This window comes from Dreissena polymorpha, chromosome 4 (genome assembly GCF_020536995.1).
Source record: "Dreissena polymorpha isolate Duluth1 chromosome 4, UMN_Dpol_1.0, whole genome shotgun sequence".
Lineage (NCBI taxonomy): Eukaryota > Metazoa > Mollusca > Bivalvia > Myida > Dreissenidae > Dreissena > Dreissena polymorpha.
Window position 1 is genome coordinate 27,655,578 of NC_068358.1, and position 18,216 is coordinate 27,673,793.

The window sequence follows — 18,216 nt, forward strand, 5'->3', positions numbered from 1 at the left end:
CTATTTATCCTACAATATCTGTAAAAAAAACAACAACAAATATTTGCGTTTAATTGTTAAGACAATAGCAAAAACAAATTCAATTAACTGAATCTAACCTTGCGTAGTGCGTAGTACATTAAGATTGTGTGTAACCTTCACCGGTAACGCAACGATAACAGAAGTCCTCAACAATTCCATGTAAACGGCAAATTTATTAGACAAAATATCTCATTATGCCTCGATTCAAATTTCATCAGCATTCCAAATGTGGCACACTCAAGTAGAACACAGGATGTTTTGTTCTAACTCAAATTCTGGTCTCACAAAAGAATCAAAGTACTGATAGTACTGGTGTGACGATGCTTTTGAAGAGGATGGATATATAAAAGCATCAATTTAAGTTGATCTACATCATCACAATTGTGTATGTGAGTACGAAAAATAATGGGTACACAAATTTGAGGAACGAAAAAATTATGCCAAAAAAAAATTTGGTTACGAAAAAAAATAGAGTACGAAAAAATTGGGTACGAAAAAAAATTGGGAACGAAACAAATTTGGGTACGAAAAAATATTTAGAACAAAAAATAAATTTGGTACGAAAAAAAATTGGGTATGAAAAAATTTTGGTACGAAAAAAAATGGGGTTACGGGGACATAGTACTCCTGGGGAACTTGACCAACAATCGCACATTCTTGACCCTTTCCTTCAAACATCGGAAAAGTACCTCGAAGGCAATAGTATGAATACACATTTATGGCGTACCATTTGGGTCGAAAGTCAACAAGACCTAGTAGGTAAAAAGAGAAATGTACTTTGACGTACAATATGTACGTCGAAGTACATTTTTTGTACTTCGATGTACAAAATTGTAATTCGACGTTCAGTCTTTACTGACCCTTGAGTGTTAGCCAATCAGAAGACGCATTACATCTGTTGCTTTTAGAGATATTTGACATTGAACATTACTATTATTATACCAAATTATCCGACTATCGACCGCTAACATATAGATATTGAGCGTATTTATTGAACATTATTATTATTATTTATACCAAATTATGCGACTATCGACCGCTAACTCGTAGATATTGTGCGTATTTATTGACCTGGCATAGCGGAATTAACCTCTGACTTATGCAAATAATGGTAAACCGCTTTTAAGCAAACAGCTTTCAAGCGACTGCAGGCTGATCTAGATCCAAACTGGCCACAATCGCCTTAATGTCTCTTTTACTGTGACACAGTTCATTTGACTTAAAAATGATATTTAATACAGTCGATTGGTGTATAACGGATAGCTAAGGACTTCGAGTCTCATTTCGACGTAAGCACCATACATCCAAGAATTAAACCTTTAAACCTCGAAAGACAAATGTCTTTCTTATTGAAACATGCCAGCGGTTTTAAAATTCCGACACATATGTTTTGTTTACAGCGCAAATTTCATGGTAAACTGATTCAGCAATTACCGGATCGCTTAGGTCTTTTTCGGATTACATGAGTATCGTATTTTTTTTAAAATTTTACCCAGTATTTGTAAAACATATTACACGATATGTACATTTCCAGAAAAGGAAATTCATGTCTGCGTTTAATTAGACCTAGTTCATGGAAATCGCTGCACAATTGATAAAGTAATGGCTGTTCAAAGCGATGCACCCTATATTCGGGTCGTTTTTAGTTGAATACCTTGTTTTATATATATATTTGATAGTGAAAACTATGTTATCAGAGAAATCGATTTTTCGTTATAATTTTATTGTTTTTCATTCAAAATGATGGTTTTACTAATAAATATCATAGCCACGCGTTACCCACATGTGTATTGGACAACTTCAATTGAGTTTTCATTTAGTTTGAGACAATCCCCACATTCCCGAATCTGTGTCGCCACATGTCCGTTATTCACTAAATCACGAGTTGCAGCTCTCATGCTTTTTTATGTGGTACGCATCAATTTGGTTTCTGAGCATTCTTACTTTTAGAAAGGACACATTATACTACAATATTACATCAATGAACATAATGTTTACCAAACAAAATCTGCAAAAGGCAGGAAACCATACGTCTTCACATTTCCTTTCGTCACAAAAACGGTGCGTACATAACGTGACATTGTTTTGCTTTCGAAAAAAGAAACAATTGTAAGTTAAACATTGACACACGTCAACTAAAACATGAATAGACTGAACAATGATAGGCATTTTGTATTCAGTTTATTTTGTATTCAGTTCATAGAACACTATAAATCTTTACATTAGTAAAAGTATTTTGCAAAAACGTTTAACCTATCCGTTACTCACTAAAATCCGCTGTACACCAATCGACTGTACTAAAATAGAAAGAAGAAATAATACAAACCCGAAATATGAGTAAAGACTTTGTCATCAATGTTTTCAGGACAGCTTGGTGATCTGCAAATCCCATGTGATATGTTGATATCGGGTATCATAGTCATTCAATAAGTCGCAAAATGCTCGAATACAATTTACAAAGCAAAATGTGACTTAAATTGATAACTAAAAATACCAGTTTTGCCGTGTCAAGCTGTCAAGATCAAGAAAGTCCTGCATTAACATCGAATGTATCCTTCGAATTCAATCCATGTTGACATTAGCGGAGATTTAGTTAATAAATAACTCATATATCCTAAATGACAGTTTCTAAATAGCCAAACAAGCCGATGTATGCTGTAAGAAAGTTTTAACACGAGTGTGAACATTATCTCATGGGCGCGGCCATTGTTGTATGACCTGTAAGCGTCCGTCTAAAATGCGTATATGACTCTTATCTGCGGATATGACCGAAAAGTGCGAATATGAACGAATGTAGGCAATATTTATGCATTTTTTTTGCAGTTTTGTTATGAACCAATCACTGTTGAATTAAAAATTCACAATTTGTGATAAATATGTTAAGACTGCCTCAAAATAGAGCGACATAATAAAAGCAGTGGTCTGACTGGTCGTTCATATTCGCGGATATTAATTTGGAGTTACTGAAATTAAAATGCCAATGAAAAACGCTTTTAAATTCATTCGATCGTAACATAACACATAAGCGACGTGTATTTTTGTCACAGAACGATTTTCATATAACAAAAATAAAGGAAAATACATTTAAAAAGCCATTATCTGTTCATATCCGCACTTTTCAGTCATATCCGCCGATATGAGTCATATACGCATTTTAGTCGTACCCTATGTTGAGGCATGAACGACAACTCTGCTGGAGAATGTTATCAATGCTAATCAGCGAGATATGCCGATTAGAAAATCGACGCTATCTCAATTGGACTGGCTCGGTCTTTTACATAGCTCGCCATTGTAAAGAATTTGTCCATGGTATGATAACTTAGACGAGCTGCTGAAGCAGCATCGTCAAAAATACCAAAAACAAAGATGGCTGCTATTTTCAACTTCCAAAATGTGTTCCTCTAAGTCAAGCATGATGCAACTGTAAGTCTTTTAATATCTCTTCTTCAATTTTACTTCATCATTTCGACACATCTTATTATCAGGATGCAGGATCAACGGGATTTACACACGGGCTTGAGAGAATGTAAACACAACGTTAATATCTTTATTTTTGCAAATACCTCAAGTTTTTTTTTAATTTTTAAAATCTTTGGTGCATAAAAGACAGTTTTTCTTGCAGTTTTTACAGATATCTAAAGATTTAAGAATACGTCTGAAATCGGTGCCAAATTTTCACGTTGCGTGCAGTTTTACCGCGTAAATGAATGTGTTACCCATCGAAGTTTGGCCAAGAACACAAGCTTATTAAATAAAGTAATTCTGATGTATTTCAAATTGCCATAAACAGCATAAAAATCTGTCTTTTATGCACTAGTTGAAATTCTTAAGAAATATTGTTTTAAAAAGTTATTTTACGAAAGCACCACATACCGGTGAGTTTACATCCATTAAAATTCAATTGTGAACCCTACAAAGTCACGTGATCCTGCACCCTGTAATAACTGACGCATCAAAGTCAAACCTCTACTGTGTCGTGTGTCCGGAGATTTGGCAGCAAGGTGAGACAAACGAAGTCTTTACATATTTCAATGAGACTCGTTGCCACACCGTTACTGAACATGCTGCTTAGATTAATTTAAAATACACTTAGTTATCTAAACAACAATGTAAAATTTCTAAAAGGCTACTTAAGTTATTTCGTAGTCTCTTGAACAATGAAGATAATTTCTTTCTTCCAGCGCCTGCTGTGATCATGCAGACGACGAATCTTCCTTTCCGCACGTGCCTCAACTTCGGGCGCTCCTTCTACCGGATGTTTGACGGGCTCGAGTTCCAGTTCGCGGGCACGTGCACGTACACCCTGGCGGAGAGCGTGCTGCAGGGCTGGCACGTGGAGGTCACCTTGAAAAACTGCGACTACTGGACCACGTGTCGAAAGGTGCGTGACGTCACGTGTTTTATACTGATATTTTAGAGAAATATTGTAAATATTAACAACGTGTTGACAACGAGTCGAAAACGTGCGATAAGTCACATGTTTTATAAAGATATTATAGAGAAATATTGTTATTATAAACAAAGTGTCGATAAAGAGTCGAAACGTGCGTGAAGTAAAATGTTTTACAAATTTATTATAGAAAAATATTAAATTATAACAAAATGTCGAAAACAAGTCAAAACGCGCGTAAAGTCATATGTTTTAATAGAGATATTTTAGAGATTAAAATAAAAAGATTGTCACTTTGAACTATAACATGAGTTCATACAAACACTATTTTAATGAGATAAGAGACACAACTTTTTATATATTCATAGACACATGTTTAAAAGATGTGTAAAATTACAAAAGTTTACATACATCAATAATTATATACATATAATATGATAGAAATAGTTATAATAAATGAATGTGAGAAACATATATATTTACAGATATATACAGAAAACTAAACGAATAAAGAGACATTAACTACCGTCACGCTACCACTAGTAACCATACTATCGAAATACTCATCTTACTATCTAAGTAATGACCCCACTGTTAATTATACTACAGTCCCAGTGAATATTCCATGAACATAGTAAATATACCACCATCCCGATGAATAACCCACTATCCCTGTAACATTCACACTTTCCCAGTAAATGCCTCTTTTCCCCAGTGAATATCCTACTATCCCAGTGAATATCTACATGTAGCTATCCCTGTGATGATTATCCCACTATCCCACTCTGTCCACAGCTCGTGAAGACCTATACTGACTCCGGCGACACAGTTGAGACCGAGGGAGGTCAGGTCAAGGTCAACGGACATCCGGTCAGCATCCTGCCCGACAAGCCGCTCCTCACTCCCGAGAAATGTAAGTAAAAGGTTAATTGATAATCGGTCTGGGAACATTGGGCTTGATGCATCTGCGTTGAGTGTCGCGTCCTATATTAGAATGTGCCCTCCGCACAGTCTAATTAGGGACGACGCTTTAAGCGTTTATGGTATTTTTTGTAAAAAGTAAGTCTCTTGTTAGCGACATTCCAGTTGAGGGGGAAAGTGTGGCCCCTGGTTGGAATGTGAGGACTGCACTGGTTTATCAGTGGAATCTGAGGACTGCACTGGTTTATCAGTGGAATGTGAGGACTGCACTGGTTTATCAGTGGAATGTGAGGACTGCACTGGTTTATCAGTGGAATGTGAGGACTGCACTGGTTTATCAGTGGAATGTGAGGACTGCACTGGTTTATCAGGAACGACGCTTTTCGCACATTCTTAAAGCCCGTTTTCTCAGGGCGTAGTTTTGACTGCCTATATACATCGTTACTTTTCTGGCATTTACCTATACCTGATGGCATTTCTGAATAAGAGAAATAGATGTGTACATGGGATACAAGCACAATTGACCAAATTTAAAATCCTTTCAAAATCACATACCATATGGACCGTTATTATGTGGATGCAACTACCATTGTTGGATATTATGGGACAGAGTTGTTTGTGTTGTCGACTGGTATATGCGGGTTACATCGTGTTATCTAGAACCGCGTATTGTCTTTGACAAATTTAAGTGTTTATAATAATAACAAGATATGTATTGATGCAAAGCATCAAAGGGCGTCGGGAATTTCAGTGTAAAAGGCACTCAATGAAAATACATGGAACGGTATTTTTTCTACTGTAAATATTAATATATCATTATTATTTTAAACAAAATAGAAAAAGATACTGGTATAACCATTATGTATGATTTTGTGTTATAACCCGCAAATAACCGTTATCTATGATGTTGTGTTATAACCCACAAATAACCATTGTCTATGATTTTGTGTTGTAACTCCCAAATATTTCATAGTTCATTTTATTTACATTGGTTTCATTTTTTTTACTGGCATCCATGTGCAGTTTTCATTAATGGAACAGAACTGTGTAGGTTTTTAAATCTGCTTCATCTTGTAAGCGTAATTTCATATTTTTCTCAACTTCAAGAGGAGATGATTTTGAAATTATTCTTACTTTGCTCATTTACGATAGGGGTTGAGTACTCATTGATATGAAAACACGGTAAATGTTTTAATGTGTTTACGAACCCCCCCCCCCTCCCACCCTCTCACACATATATTTTATGGGCATAATAAAAACAAAAAATGGTTACAATAAAACAGCCTATTTATTTAAACTAAAATGTCTACATCAAAACAAAAAGTTAACATAGAACACAAATAAAATAATTTGATTTTACTGGGGCTCGAACCTTGGGCCTCTCACATGTGATGCGAGCGTGTAATCACTACACTACGGAACCGCTTGAAAAATCACCTTCTAACTAAGATATTAATAAGTGACGGTAGTGTAACGGTTATCAATAAAGCAATAAACCGTGTAATCGCTGTCGACTTGTAAAATTGAAGAAAATACGCGTTAACCAAAACTCGAACAGCAAAAGTCTGCGCTATTGTTAGAAAAACCACAAAATAAATATATTTTGATTATGTTTTGTTTTTATACAAAACCAGAAAGCTTCACCTGTTCGCGTATTTGTCCAGTCCCTGTGATATTTTATTATTGCCCAGTCCCTGTGATCAGTTATTAATTAAAAGAATTAGCTTTGCATTATTGGCAATAAATGTTGTAGTAAATGTAATAGGCACAAATGCAGTACTTATTTACACTTATTTACACAAAACATCACCACTATGCAAGATAATCTGACAACAAAAATATAGACATTGATCCGGAAAATAACTTCTCCTCCCATAAGCGAAAAAAAAAAGTATTACATACTAATCGCCGCACTTCAGTGCGACGCCAACAATTATAAGTATGTGAAGATATTGAATCTTTAAAAGAAATCAATCGAATGACAGATTTTTATTATTCGATGCTCGTGATTGAAAATCGAACAATTATAAAGTACGTTGCACGGGAAAAGCGTGGAGTGAGTTGAGTGTTTATCAAGTGTTAAACTGTCTTCATTAGATCTACTGAACTTATTTGAAACCTCTTTAAGCCTAGTGGACTCTCCCATCCTTCTAAATTGGATAAATTTATTTCCAAAATTAGGGCTGTCTAGTATATTTATTTCTATATTAGAATATTTCTTACAGAAATTCCATCGAGCAAACAGCGCAAATCCTGATGAGACGCTGAATCATGCGGCGTCTCATCTAGGTCTACGCTGTTTGCCAAGGCCTTTTTTCTAGACACTAGGCAAACATAAGTACCACTACGACTAAATTGAATAAGCTATCTATCAACGTTTACAATAAGATGTATTCAAACAAGCAAAGTTTTACTCCGATGGATTCGGAAATTTATTATTTACATTTTGTTAATTAATTATAATTTTAAAAAAGAGAATATAAATTAAACAACACAACATTGTAACGTTATATATGTATTTATTGTATAAACAATCGTAACATAAGCGATCTGTTACTTTTGTACGCTGGGTACGTTTATTGTATATGTATATATAGGATCTGGCACGACTTGTCATATTTTATTAAACGAGTTCAGAAATTTTGTTAGTAAGCGAGCAACTAACGAATTTCCTGGACGAGTTGAATAAAATATGGTATGAAATGACAACGAGTGTCAGATCTTTTTTTATCACATGCTTTTAAATGAGCAAATTAAATGAATATTTGCCCAAACATAATGATAAATCCCGAATGTTGTTTACATTTCGTGACGTCATTTGACGTGACAACGTCATTTCAGCAAAATAACAAAATGCGATTGGTCCATAAACGAAAATGAAGCCAATGAAAACGCTTAAAAATGTTGTATTACACATGTGTAATTAAAAAAAATATGTAATGGTTGTATAACATGGGAAACAGGGTATAGCATGTGATAAAGTACATTATCAGCACGCCCCGCCTCTATTCTTCCAGCGTTCACTGTAAGCGTGATAGGCGACTGGGTGCTACTGGAGAGTGCTTCCGGTCTTCGCGTCAAGGCGGACCACGCTTCAACCGTCTACGTCACGTTAGACAAGTCGAAGACAGCCGAGCATCAGGTGCGAGGGTTGTGCGGAAATAACAACGGAGTACCAGGCATCCCCGGTGAGAGGAACTTCCGGCCCTCTGTGGTCCTGTTTTCAAACTGTCAACAAATTATATCTTAAAATCCCCGATGAAGGGAACTTCCGGCCCTCCGTGATTCATTATGAAACTTACTAACATATTAATTTTAAGAATCTTCCGGCTCTATTATGATCCTTTATGGAACGTGTTAAGAAGGTTGTATGTATTTGTATTCTATTTGTGTAGTCTGGCGTAAAATGTATGAGTTTAATACCTCAAAACATAAAAAGTTATAAAAAAAAAACATTTGTGAACATTATTTCTCGTATCATGGGGCCTTTACTGACAATTCCTTTTATAGTGCTCCAACCATTTGTCATTGTTTCTTTTCACCAATCGGGCGATCATACACTTGTGTATTTCAGTATCGCTTTGGAAAAGCTGGGTTTAATTAGTGTACATTAAGTGTCGTATTATATCAGCCTGTGCAGTTGGCACAGGCAAATTAGTTGTTACGCCACTTTCCGCTGTTTTGAAATGTTCGTTTAAAGAAAGTACACGTATCTTCCTAATGTCTAAACAAACATCCAGGCGGAAAGTGTCGTCCCTGATTAGCCTGAACTGTGTACAGGCTAATCTGGGGCGAAACATTACGGCACATGCATTAAATCCGGTTTTCCCAAAACGCGGTACATTGATATACCCGTCTCTTCCGGCCATTAGATGTCACATGATTTCTGTTTACAGACGAGTTTGCCGGTACTACGAACCCTACAACGTTCGGTAACGCCTTCAAAGTGGTCAATACCGGCGGCGTGGTAAGTCCGTTTAAATACATGCATATTTCTTTTATACTCTGAAATAATTGTTATTCATTTAACATTAATCGTCGTCGATTGTGTGCATATGCCCGATCTACAAATATAACACAAACACATAGGAAAAATACCGACACGAATTCCTCTTTTTTACTCAATCAGAAATCAACGAATGAACGTGTTCACGAAAAAGTCATGTTTTGAAGAAGAAAAAAAAACCGCACACCGCCTTTCATGTCGACGAATTTAAGCGTTTCTTAAGTATTACGTTGGAATCCAAATACTGTAATTTATGAGAGGTACTTTAAAGGGGCCTTTTCACAGATTTTGGCATGTATTTAAGTTTGTCATTAAATGCTTTGTATTGTTAAATGTAAAACTTTGATCCAAAAAGCTCTAGTAAAAAAACAAGAATAGAATTAAAGAAACCAACAAGTAACCCCTCAACTGGGCTCGAACCACTGAAATCTGGAGTAAAAGTCTATCGCTGTGACCACTCGGCCATCCGTTCTCATTCTATGATTGTTGTATCTTATACTTTATATAATCAATCCTCGTAGTGTCACACAATTTAACGACAACAACAAAATTCTCCAAATTATTCAATCGTTTCGCGTTGCAACGCTTTATAATTTTCAGATTTTTAAATAGTCAAAAGATGCATATAATGGATATTTTAGAGCATGGTAAATGTTCAGTACTATTGTTTCCTCACAAATATCATAACTACAAAAAAAATGCTTTTTTTTTATTTATTTATTATGTCAATTTACGAAAGCGTGAAAAAATCCCTTTAAGAAACATCCATTAACTTGAGTTTTTATGTATGCGTTTTTCGCACGATTTTCACTGTTGGCCATCATTTATACCCACATTTCTCTCTAGTGTTCCCCTGCATATAATACCCCAATTCAACACATTGACTGATGCACAGTAACGTTCGACAAGACGGTTTTTTTGACGTTAAGAAATGTTTTGCGCGAAGTTGATACTGTATTGAAGCGTTGACGTTTTTGACAAATGTACATAAATTAAGCCGCGTTCTTGGAAAACAGGGCTTAATGCATGTGCGTTACGTGTCGCCCAATATTAACTTGTCAAGTCTGCACTGTGATAACGGTGACAACAGTTTCCGCTTTTATGGAAATTTTCGTTTAAAAAAGTCTCGTGTAAACGATAATTCCGGTCTAGGCGGAAAGTGTCGTCACTGATAAACCTGTGTGGATCGCACAGGGTAATCTAGGACGAAAGCACATGTATAAAGCCCAGTTTCCAGAACGAGGCGCAAATGTACATGCATATAAATTGAAGAATAACATGAATGGAGAAGACCTGAAAGCGAAATGTTAAGTGGTTTAGATAAAACAAATACAAGCATAATCAATTAAGTTAACATAGCGTTACGTACACCATTTGTTAAATTTATTAAAGTGGCAATATTATCTAATGATATCACGTTATCACATAACATCAAGCAATTAAATTTCGTTACACTAGCAAAATAGTGTAGTACGTAAACAGCAAATACAATGTTTTCCATATATCATTATCAAATGTTCAACGTTTGTTAATAAATATATGGTTTACTGTGCTGTGAACATCAGGTATATATAAGTTAAACATTACTTATATGATTATGAAAACGTTTTAACTTCCGCGAAAACCGTTTTACACCTACAATACCGAATACCGTCGTTATGGACATGGTGTCCGCCTTACAACCTAAAGGCCCCGATTTTGATCCCCATTTGGCGAGCGTTCTTTTAGTCTTTCCTTTGACAACGAGTATTGGGTCTATTAAGGAACCGGACTTGAGAAAGCCTCCATACGCAAAACGCTGCAATCGAGCTCAAATAACTAGGTTAAAACCCAAAACCAGCGACAAGATCGGAGCAAATGTCTGTGATATTTTGTTTTCTATACACTAACGAGATATGTATATATAAACCTCTTGAACAATAGCGACACCATAACAAAATCCATTGATGAACAAACGAGTACATTTGACGTAAAATATAGATCCTTTCGACATTTGTTTTTCAAAAAAAGTATAGCAATATGTAGATAAGTTGATAATGCGTGTGATCGAGCGCGATTCTAAACTGCAGAATAATAAATCGGTTAAATCTTAAATTAATTGTACAAGTATCGGAGATTAACGATATATCATATAAAATGTCTATGTGTTTCCACACGTAATATATACGAATACAAGTGTGTTAATTATTATTATAAGCATTGCATTTGTCACATTTATTTTACACAAATAACAAAAATGTATACAGATGTAAACAGACATGTCCGATTGTTTTATTTCTTTCCATATTTCATTTATGCAAACAATGCGTGCTTTTTGGTAGGATTAAAGGAAAATGCGTTAAGTAATTTACTATCCTTTTTTGTACACTGTCCATAAATATCAACATCTTTGTAGCCGCCCTGTTCCAGAAAACAACTGAATTTCTATTCTGTTATGTTCAGACATTGTGCAAATATTTTGCATTTTTTGTATTATCATTATCATCATCATCATCATCATCATCATCATTGTCGTCGTCTTCGTCGTTGTCGACGTCGTCGGAATTGATAAGGAAGTTATTATAACATTTAACTATATAATTCATTTTCGTTTTTTCCTTGTATGTTCGTATGCATGTTTCAAAATAAATATGTGTTTTGTTACTGAAGACCACATTGTAAAAAAGAAATTATTTCTTAATATGAATTCTTCATGAAATAAAGTTATTATTATTTTCATTATTATTATTATTAGTAGTATTAGTATTATTATACAAAACTACATTTTATTTATGACGTATGTCTTGTGACGTAATTTCTCTGACGAAACATTTACGCCTGACCTTATTTCACAGTGCCCAGACAGTACGGCGGTCCAGAAGTACTGCCCGGAAGCGACGAGCAGGGAACGCCGGGAGGCGGAAGAGGCGTGTTCGTACATCCGCTCATCGGTGTTCAGCGGCTGTCACAGCCTCGTGAGTAATCGACACGGGTTTAACTTGAAAGTATCGCGAGTTTTACTATAAATTGATTTAATGGTTGAGAAGATGGCGGGTTTAACTTGAAAGTATCGCGAGTTTTACTATAAATTGATTTAATGGTTGAGAAGATGGCGGGTTTAACTTGAAAGTATCGCGAGTTTTACTATAAATTGATTTAATGGTTGCGAAGATGGCGGGTTTAACTTGAAAGTATCGCGAGTTTTACTATAAATTGATTTAATGGTTGAGAAGATGGCGGGTTTAACTTGAAAGTATCGCGAGTTTTACTATAAATTGATTTAATGGTTGAGAAGATGGCGGGTTTAACTTGAAAGTATCGCGAGTTTTACTATAAATTGATTTAATGGTTGCGAAGATGGCGGGTTTAACTTGAAAGTATCGCGAGTTTTACTATAAATTGATTTAATGGTTGCGAAGATGGCGGGTTTAACTTGAAAGTATCGCGAGTTTTACTTTAAACTGACTTAATTATTACAAAGATGTCGGGTTTAACCAGGAGGTATCGCGAATTTACTGTTAATTGACTTTATTGTTACGAAGATGTCGATTTAAACTAGAAGGCATTGCGGGTTTTACTATAAATTCACTTTATTGTTACGAAGATGGCGGGTTTAACCATTTAATTGTTACGAATATATCGAGTTTAACTAGAAAGTATCGCGAGTTTTACTATAAATTAACTAAATTGTACAGAGATGATACATGCAATCTTATCCCATATTTGAACCCGAATCAACGAAAAAGCTCACCATCTGATAAACTTGTCTGACTTCTATGCTTACCTTGTGTCATCTGTATCATAACATCGCCGCACTTCCGGTTCCGCAGATCGACGTGAACATCTGGTACCGAATGTGCATGAACTACCACTGCGCGGCGGACACCCCGGAAGACAAGACCGCCGTCCGCTGCTTCTACACGGAGGCGTACGCCCGGGAGTGTTCCGGTCAGGGAGTGGTCGTCCATTGGAGAACCGTGGCCGCCTGTCGTGAGTACTTGCGCACCGGATCTTCTTAATCATTCAGCTTTTACCCATTTATACCTAGTGGACTCTCCCATCTATCTAAATTGGATCAATTTATTTCCAAAATTAGGTATGTCTAGTATATTTATTTCTATATTTAGAATATTTCTTACAGAAATTCCTTTAAGCAAACAGCGCAGACCCTGATGAGACGCCGCATTATGCGGCGTCACATTTGGGACTACGTTGTTTTCCATGGCCTTTTTTCGAGACGCTAAGCATAAATGGGTTAAATTGAACATACTTAATACCAATCGAAGGTACCGTAGTTAAACAGCAAAAGTTCACTTTACTTTTCCAACATGTAACAGACAAATATATTTACCGTTTTTTTCCAAGAATGATTTTGTACAAAATAATTTAATATTTAAAAAAAAGAGACATTGTAAAGAGGCGTACAGTCAGAAAAAACTCCTTATTGGAGTTATAATTTACTGCTGTATTAAACAATTGCGCCATTTTTTTTTCCTAAATTTCTATAAGCTGTTATAATATTAAAAAATATCGCTCGTCTTAATTTGACAGTGGCATTTCTTCAAAAGTTGATTAACTAAACAACATTTAACAGTCAATTTTTGTTTCGAAGCCTTTAAACATCAATCTGGGTAAAGGGGGTTAAATGCATGTGTGTAAAGTGTCGTTCCGGATTAGCCTATCGTCGCTGTCGTTCTCAAACCTCGTAGCTACAAAATGCCAACTTTTCAGGAGAGAGAAAAAACCGTCTCATTTTTTTATAACGATGTTTTAGAAATTGAAATTCTGTAAAAAATACCAAACAAATGAAGCTGCAAAATATGGTATAAGCCGTAGACGCCTAAGTCATACTGATAAGTCATACTGACAGTCAGACATGGTAGCTACGATATTTTGTCACCACAGTTTTGTCTTTTTTATATGGTACGACAATTCGTCCTCATAGGAAACCTCGTAGTTGCAAATAAAAAAATATATAAAAACGTTTTTGTCAAATTTGTTCAAACGAAACGACGTACCTATAGGTGAAATGGCGTCGCTACGACTTTTCGCCGGGGAAAAAGCCAACAATCATTCTACAACATTTCGTCACGTGGCTTTTTCAAGGGCTTTGATTGGCGTAGAGCTACGAGATCTAGCACAAAACACGCGCCAGACTTCATATATTCGGAAAAGACGAAAAAATATTTTGAAAATTTTGGAGCTACGAGGTTTGAGAACGACAGTGGCGCTATTCAGTCTGTCAAATCAGGAAGGACACTTTTCGCCTACTCTGGATTTAAGAAGCGACTTTCTTTAACAGAAATATTTTTTAATGCGAAAAGTGTCGTCCCTGATAAGCCGTTTTACGCAAATTCATTAAGCCTCATGTTCACATAAAGAGGCTTATTTGCATTGAATGGAGCGATTATTGTATCTGTTGTCATTGTATTTGAGTGAAAAATAACATTTAAATATTTTTTTTAAGTGAATGTTTTTGGAAAAAGTTGAATATTTTCTTCGTCAGAGATGAGCCGAGGCTAACTTGGGATGACACTTTACTTTATTTTCTACGTCAGACAGGTTAAGAAAAAAACACGCCTGTATAATAATAATAATGTGCCTCGCTCCGGGAACACCAAAATTAATACATGTGCGTAAAGTGTTGGCCCAGGTTAGCCTGTGCAGTCCGCACAGTCAAATAGGCATGACACCGCTTTTATGGTATTTTTCGTTTAACGCACATCTCATATTAGAGCCAATCCAGTTATTGCGAAAAGCGTCGCCCCTGTAAAGCTTGTGCGGACTCAATGAGAGATTTATGCGCACAAATTCAGCGTGCAATGTTCGAGCCCTCTCTTTTTCCAGCCAAGGAATGCCCGCCGGGCCTCGTGTACTCGGACTGCGCCTCCCCCTGCCCGGCCACGTGCCAGAGTCTCCATCAGCCCGTCACGTGTCCCGCAGACTGTGTGACCGGATGTCAGTGTCCGCCCGGGCGCGTGCTCCAGGACGGACGCTGCGTTGAACCGGCCGCCTGCCAGTGCGAGTACAACCATATCCGGTTTAACAACACTGCCGTCATACAGATCGGATGTAATAAGTGGTACGTTTTTATGGGGAGGGGGGTCTGGCTCTTGTCTGTTGTCATGACGATGTGATTTAGCCTTGTTCTGTGAAAATTGGGCCAAATGCATGTGCGTAAAGTATCGTTCCATATTGTGTGGACTGAACAGGCTAATCAGGGACGACACTTTCCACCTAAGCTACTTGTTAGCTAAGTTGACACTTCCTTAAAACAAGAAATATCATTAAATCGAAAAGTGCCGTCCTTGATAAGTCTGTAAGACAGGAAGGTATGAAGGTCTGCCTGCTGACAGACGATTCTGTCCATAGGAAGGTATAAAGGTCTGCCTGCTGACAGACGATTCTGTCCATAGGAAGGTATGAAGGTCTGCCTGCTGACAGACGACTGTAAGACAGGAAGGTATGAAGGTCTGCCTGCTGACAGACGACTGTAAGACAGGAAGGTATGAAGGTCTGCCTGCTGACAGACGATTGTAAGACAGGAAGGTATGAAGGTCTGCCTGCTGACAGACGACTGTAAGACAGGAAGGTATGAAGGTCTGCCTGCTGACAGACGATTCTGTCCATACGAAGGTATGAAGGTATGCCTGCTGACAGACGACTGTAAGACAGGAAGGTATGAAGGTCTGCCTGCTGACAGACGACTGTAAGACAGGAAGGTATGAAGGTCTGCCTGCTGACAGACGATTCTGTCCATAGGAAGGTATGAAGGTCTGCCTGCTGACAGACGATTCTGTCCATAGGAAGGTATGAAGGTCTGCCTTCTGACAGACGATTCTGTCCATAGGAAGGTATGAAGGTCTGCCTGCTGACAAACGAGTCTGTCCATTTTGTAGAGGTAATACAATTGAAAATGAATGTCATGTATTATTAGAATGTAGCATGTATAATGATATCAGATATAATCTTGTTGAAAAAGCTGTTCATTCTACTCCAAATTTTATGAACATGTCAAATAGCGATAAACTGAAGTCCATTTTTATCAATGAAGGATTAACAAATATCGTAGCCAAAACCTGCTTTTTAATTTTACAAAGAATACAGTTTTACATATGTAAATAAATAGAAGTGTTGCATGTTTTGTGTGAATAGCAGCGATAGTATATTTATTATCTTTGATATATAATGTACTTGTGTATAGGAAGAAATTATAGTCATAAGTTGATATTGTATTGAGCGTCTATGTGTATAGAATTTATTATATAGGATTAAAGGTGATACATTTTGTGTAACGCTCAACTATAGTTCTTTAGGTTTTAATGAAATTAGTTGTTTATTATACAAATGTCTCCTAGTATTTTATCATCTGAAATAATTGTTTTATTAAAATACAGACGGCTACTGTTAACCAGTCCACTAATGACCTGATCCTATGTGGTAGTCACTTTTACTTCATTTTTCACTTTGCGCATTAGTGCCCTGCTTTACCATCACCAGTGTGTTATCAACTTCAATATTTTATTACAGGTGTTTAACAAAAGGTTAACAGGGGCAATCTGGTTTTTATGATGTATGTCAATGAAACATGTACCTGTAAAAAAGGCAATAGTTTTAATCATAATATCACACATTTAAAATGTCTATTACAAATCTATAAGATTGGCCATGCAAGTTGTGTTATTTTATGTATTTTTATTGTACATGTCATGGATTAGACAATAAACTTTGAAACTCCTGTTATGATTGCATCGGCAAATCTGGGACAACACTTAACGCACATGCATTAAGCCCAGTTTCATCAGAACACGGCTCGATTAAACTAGCCTGTGAGAAAATTCGACACTATGTATTATTATTACCATTATATATGCTTATTACGCTTAAATTATATATTAAAATACGTTCATTTTTATGCATTTTAATTATTCATTATTAAATACTTGTTCTTCTTACAGTTGTTGTAATTATATTTATGCCTGCTACTTCGTGTACTTATGACACTACACGTACTTAATAAAATACATTTACTTAATGAACAGCATATAATGTATTAATTACATATACTTCATATATGTATTACTCTACATGGATTCATTACACTTCATTAATGTATTTATGTTCTTAACAGACTAAATGTACTTATTTACCTGCATATATTTATAAATAATTACGTGTGCTTATTACATAACATAAACTAATTCAACTTCATAAACATACTAAACTACGTATACTTATTAACCATGTATGCCTAATGGACTCTCCCATCCTTCAAAATTGGATCAATTTATTTCCAAAATTAGGTATGTCTAGTATATTTATTTCTATATTTAGAATATTTCTTACAAAATTCCTTTAAGCAAACAGCGCAGACCCTGATGAGACGCCGCATCTGGGTCTACGCTGTTTGCCAAGGCCTTTTTTCTAGACGTTAGGCATAAATGGATTAAACTACATGTACTTATGATCCACAAAATACTAAATAAACGACATAGACATATAACATAACATAGAATTATTAAACTACATATAATTGTTACACTAGATCTATTTATTAAACTACATATACTTATGACACAAAATATAGTCAACAAACGACATAGACATATTACATAACATGCATATATTAAACTGCATATAATTGTTACACTAGATCTATTTATTAAACTACATATACTAATGACTCAAAATATAGTCAACAAACGACATAGACATATTACATAACATGTACTTATTAAACAACATATAATTGTTTACGCAGATCCATTTAGCCCGGTGTTCCTTCAGCGATGCTCGTTGTTTTATTAAAATATATATGAACAGCGTTCTGTGATAAGGGGGTTTAATGCATGTGCGTAAAGTGTTGTCCCAGACTAGCCTGTGCAGTCCGCACAGGCTA

General features: G+C 36.0%; 1 protein-coding gene across 1 annotated transcript in view; it reads left to right on the top strand.

Annotated features, from left to right (window-relative positions):
* Positions 1 to 18,216, top strand: part of LOC127878309 (uncharacterized) — a 157,697-nt gene that overhangs the window by 4,507 nt on the left and 134,974 nt on the right. Inside the window, exons 4-11 of the mRNA XM_052424831.1 lie at positions 4,203 to 4,402; positions 5,207 to 5,324; positions 8,350 to 8,520; positions 9,229 to 9,299; positions 12,173 to 12,292; positions 13,148 to 13,307; positions 15,165 to 15,389; positions 15,891 to 15,996. Coding sequence (XP_052280791.1) covers positions 4,203 to 4,402; positions 5,207 to 5,324; positions 8,350 to 8,520; positions 9,229 to 9,299; positions 12,173 to 12,292; positions 13,148 to 13,307; positions 15,165 to 15,389; positions 15,891 to 15,996 — 1,171 coding nt within the window. The remainder of the gene's footprint in view (positions 1 to 4,202; positions 4,403 to 5,206; positions 5,325 to 8,349; positions 8,521 to 9,228; positions 9,300 to 12,172; positions 12,293 to 13,147; positions 13,308 to 15,164; positions 15,390 to 15,890; positions 15,997 to 18,216) is intronic.